This window comes from Glossina fuscipes, unplaced genomic scaffold (genome assembly GCF_014805625.2).
Source record: "Glossina fuscipes isolate IAEA_lab_2018 unplaced genomic scaffold, Yale_Gfus_2 1, whole genome shotgun sequence".
NCBI classification, from domain to species: domain Eukaryota; kingdom Metazoa; phylum Arthropoda; class Insecta; order Diptera; family Glossinidae; genus Glossina; species Glossina fuscipes.
The window spans coordinates 21,441,399-21,446,512 of record NW_023998415.1 but is presented as its reverse complement, the minus strand read 5'-3'; the positions used below and the strand labels follow the sequence as shown (position 1 = coordinate 21,446,512).

General features: G+C 34.0%; 1 protein-coding gene across 1 annotated transcript; it reads right to left on the bottom strand.

Moving 5' to 3' along the window:
• Positions 1-2,419: 2,419 nt before the first annotated feature.
• Positions 2,420-2,835, bottom strand: LOC119631751. Its single transcript, XM_038024234.1, has 2 exons — positions 2,774-2,835; positions 2,420-2,719 (listed from the first exon to the last, which is right to left on the bottom strand). Exons 1-2 carry the CDS (start codon positions 2,805-2,807, stop codon positions 2,508-2,510), a joined length of 246 nt encoding a protein of 81 aa, XP_037880162.1. The 5' UTR covers positions 2,808-2,835; the 3' UTR covers positions 2,420-2,507.
• Between the last annotated feature and the right edge of the window lie 2,279 nt (positions 2,836-5,114).

The following is a 5,114-nucleotide window of genomic DNA, read 5'->3' as shown; positions in this document are numbered from 1 at the left end:
TTTTTTTTTTTGTTTTTTTATTGAAATCTCTTTATTATTGCTGTTGGTGATATTTTCTATTTTTGTTTTTATCCCATAAATCCTTTCCCTAAAAAGGAAGACAAAAATGCATAAACGAGTAAATGAGTGAACGAAAGGCAATAACGTGAAGACAAGTGAACAATCGTCACAACACTCCCTCAAGTCGATTTCATTCTCATCAATCCAATGAAATTTTACCACATATTTTAAGTTAAGGCGTCTTCCCCTCACTTTTAGCATATAAGTCACTAAAACATCATATTCATCGAGAAAGACAATAACCAAAACGAAATAACAAAAATACAAAGAAAAGCCGAATAGATCAATATCTGCCTCAACCAACAACCAGTATCAAGTTTAACAGATATCGAAAGTGTTATGAAATCTGATTAACTATTATAGGATACGGGGACCGAAAACCTGAAATCCGTTTCCGCAACGCAATTCGCAATCACGATAATAACAAAATAATTGCGAAACAAGCAATCAACACAGAGAGAAAGAAAGTGAGAGCAGGTAAGTGAATAAACTTAAAAATTATCCAAATTTTTTCATGTCAGGACCGTTGAAACATCCCAATTCAATCATTAATGCGAAATGCCAAAGGCCCCATAATACCATATTTTTCAATATCGTGTGTCTACGCGTATCGATCTTCACAAACAAGTGCTATTTACATGCGGACTTACTCTTTACATATGCTATACTATATTGTCTTCATTTTAACATGATCTTGACTACCTATTTTAATTGAAAGCGCGTGCACAATAATAGCAAACATGGGCGGCGTTTATAGTGAATTGGAAAAAGTAAGCTTCATACAACCGAAACGGCCTCTCTCCACTGCCCACTGCCCTGGGCAATGAAATCCCAAAAGCAGACGGATATCTAAACTTTATGCACTTTTACAAATTCTTTTTACACTACACCTTACCTTTGCACCCATTTACATTGTTTCGCTTTTAGACATTTTTCAAAATACGCGTGCCTATCTCCCGAATTAGATAATTGCAATTGGGCATGAATTTCGAATTAATTGGATGGGCAAAGTTCATGAGCTGCGCACATACTTTTATAATGATTCGAACGCCACGCAACTATAAATGAATAAGATTACAAGGTTACAAGAACGATGCTAAAATTGGAAATTTTTTCAAGGCTGAATGTTTTCCGAATATTCTTTCGATTAAATTCTAGATCAAAGAATTATGAATGCTTGAAATAATTCGCAATCTTGGATTTGGTTAAGTGTTTTCGAAAACAATAACAAAGTTAAATATCTACGCGGGAAATGTATGGACAAGGGGTGATAAAAGTACTTCAACTATAAAAGAAATAATAAAATAATAATGAAATTGTTGGCACGAAAGGGAATTCATAATTTTTTTTTTTTTTTCTTTAATGACCCACTTTTAAGATGAACATCAAAAAGGACAAGAAGTTTTTATGCCATATTTTACGATTTCATCTACTTACCTTTTTACTTCGTCTGTCTTGAAGAACAAAAATTTAGTAAAATATAGTGAAGTGTAATAGGTGTGTGAGAAATCAATGGGGGAAAATAAAATTGGTTTGTATTTATGATAAGAGGAACGAATATGTTTCCAAAAGCTGGCTATAGCCTATATACGCGCAAATATACATACATATTGCTCAACTAACGGTAGAGCCTAGGTAAAGATGATTAATTCAACGGAAAACGCTAATAAATAAATTGAAAACACGAAACAATCTAATGTTGTATGTATGTGATACATGCTAATTAAATATGGTAAGCGCAATCGTACTGTATAGTGGAAAATTGAATTTAAAACACTTAATTGAATATCCTCATCTTAGCGAGACTCTATATCAATCGATAATAAAATCATTCGTTCCCTTATAAGAGTACACTACAATACTTACAGATATTTGCGGAACAAAACACTGGTATCTTGAATACTTCATTAATGAAAGAGAATAGATTCAACATTGACAAGTAGCTCATAACCGAAATTTAAAAAAAAATATAAAAAAAAAATTTGGCGCCTTAGCAAAGATTTATCAAATTAGCTCCGTTATGCTCGCGAAGTGAAATTTGGAATATGTAGACAAAAATAGACTCCTCTTTGGCTTTCTTTTCAACCTCAACATGTATGAACTTAAAGTAACCAATGACTAGTGTTTTTATACGTACTTTAAGTTGAAAGGATAAACAAACTAATATTAGCGAAGAATAAACTAATAAATGATACCCCGTTTGTTAGATGACAGTAACACGTCGCTGCTTTATGTTTTTACAATCTCGTGTGCTTTGAAATTAATATAACGTTTCCGGCTATGCTATATTATCTATATTTCCTGTATATATTGATTTACAAATTTTTCTGTATCTTATCTCGGGCTCGGCGGGAATATAAACAGATCTTTTAAGCGAAGATCATTTAAATTAACAGGTTAACAACTTCAATGAGAGGATCAAGTAATTGCTATAACGAGTTAATCCCTTAATTGAAAGTTAACGGTTCGATGTGACAATTCCAAACAGATAGGCCTCGACATACGTACGGTACGGTATTATAAAGCTCTGATTCATCGTTGCGTTGATGTACGCGTGCCAAAACTGCGCGCAAACTGCCCATATTGTAACCGGTTGAAGAACTGGTCGACGGTGCTATATTACGACTATTTTTATTGCATTTAGATGAGTGTGTAGCTGCTGCAGTAACAAATATAAAATATTTGAAATATTATGAACAGAAGCCACACTTACGTTCGACAATACCCTGCTTTATCCAGCTTGTCATTTCGACTTCACTATCTATTCAATCTATTTGCAGTGATAAAAACACCCTACATACACGTGACAACTTCGAATGAGAAGGTCTTTAAAGAATTCCTCATTGGTCGGTTTTCGGTCAACTGTTTTCTTCCAGTGTGGTAACCAATAGTCAAAAAATGTAGACATATGCATCTTCATTCTTGGTAAACTCTTGTCTGCAATCATGAGGCAAAGTTGAAGTAACTATGTCGACGGTAATTTCTGTATCCAACATGCCTGGATTTATCACACAAACTCCATCCGTGATACTGACTTTGACGTATCCATGCTCTATGTTTTCTCGATAATAATAATACAAACGCCATGGGCTTTGCAATGAACTGGCGCGAGTGAACTCTTGACAAATATTAATTTCTTCCCAATAAAAATGATCTAAACGCTAATGGGAAAACATTATTCTAAACAATGTCAAAATTATCTCAAATATTCATTTACAAACCTCATCCACTATTAGTATACAAGGGATATACCTATGCTTTTTATCATCGCCATTCTTAGTAAGGTCTACGACTGCTTTAGATGGTGGAAAAAAATGTCACGATCTTTCAATTCAAAGCGGAATCACTCACCAGTTTGTTGTTGCTGTTGCTCTCGTATCTGCTCTAATAAACCGAAAGCCTTTGCTCGCTGCATAAAGTGTTCAATTTGATTATTCATCAACGAATGGGCATTTAAAGCAGCCAACGACAACAAGACACGTGATTGATCGTTCCATTGATATTGATCACAAAATGTATCAATATTCCGCCAAAGTTTATGCATATTGTTACCGGCAGTAAAAAAAGTATGTGTATCCCCGTGAATAGAAAACTAAAGGGAAATAGAAAACATCTTAAATCGGCCACTGCTAGCTGCGGCGATTTTAATGGTGAAATAATCAATGTTTTCTTGCCAATAACAACTCCACTTACTGCTATGAAATTATTCAGTTCGTCTAACAATTTCAAATAAAGTTGTTTACCTTCGACCGTGCTCCATTTTTTATGACCTCCTTGAACGCACTGTTTAAAGCGATCGACTACGCAAGCAAATTTGTTGAAAAGCTCCTTTTGATCCCCACCAGTAACACGTAAACATATTGGCTTCGGATAATCACATGTGCGTATATGACGTAAGATTGTTACGTAAATGGCAGCGACACTTTCATGGATCTTTGAATGTTTTGAATAAGTCGACAAGGTATTAAAACCTTTGCAGAGCTGCAATATAGTCCATTCTGCAAAAAAGTTTTCTTAATTTTTCTGTTGCATTACATATTTTACCCATCTGAATGCACCTTCGGGCATTTGCTTGCATATATCCTGTATCCGTTTTATACCTTCTCTTGGATCGGAAATATCTCTGAAAATATCATCACAAGGATCGAAAGAGTTCACCTTTTCTTTTGGACTTTCCTTAAACGTCTTCTAGGCGTACTGAATTAAAGCATTACTGACCAATCACATTAGATATAAATGTAGTGCAGCTATAATAAAAAAGAATATGAAATCTTTTGCGGCGAACTAACTTGGGCAAATCAAATTCCTCATCGCCGTTCATTTGCGCCAAAAGCCCATCAACATTTATTGTTTTAAATTTTGAATCATCTTTTGTAAAATGCACTGGCGATGCGATAACATTCCTGAGCGGATTGACAAAGTGACCGAATCTGATCGAAAATTGAGTGTTCCAAATTTCCGCTATTGAATTCATTTTCAGCCAACTGCAGCAGTATTTCTATTTAAAAAAAAATGATTGACAATTGTTGGCTGCACAAAAGTATAATTCGAAACCTCTAGCATTAGGACCAATATTTGTAGAAACGCCATTCTTATTAACATAATCGATAATTTCCTGAAGCATTATATTCAATCTGCACCTGCTAGCAATTCCTACAATTGCTAACAAATATTAAACTTGCAGCACATGCGAAAGTACGATCACTATATTATTGTTTTATCAATTTCTATCAACTATCTTCAAATTGAGATGGCGCCGTGTAGAGCTGCCAAGTATGCTGTGATTCAATAATTTTAACATATATGATTGCTATTAATTACGTATTGCAGATACCTATTTCCAAATATTGCCATATTTAAAATATTAAAAGATTTTTACCATATTTCTAACTTGAAAGTTGAAAGAACTTTTTCAATATTAATTATTTTTAATATACTATACATATGAACTAAGCCATAATAACAGTTTTTGAACTTAAACTAAACAGATTTGCAATTTTTTTTTGTAACAAATAGGCCTCAATTGCTGCATGGTTATGAAAGATGGCGAACTC

What these genes read in the sequence shown, in the direction of transcription:
- LOC119631751 (XM_038024234.1), bottom strand. Translation starts at nt 2,807, where the DNA reads ATGACAAGCTGGATAAAGCAGGGTATTGTCGAAC. An exon ending in AAAGCAGGGTATTGTCGAAC is followed by an intron (nt 2,720 to 2,773) that starts GTAAGTGTGGCT and finishes TTGTTACTGCAG; the next exon opens with CAGCTACACACTCATCTAAA.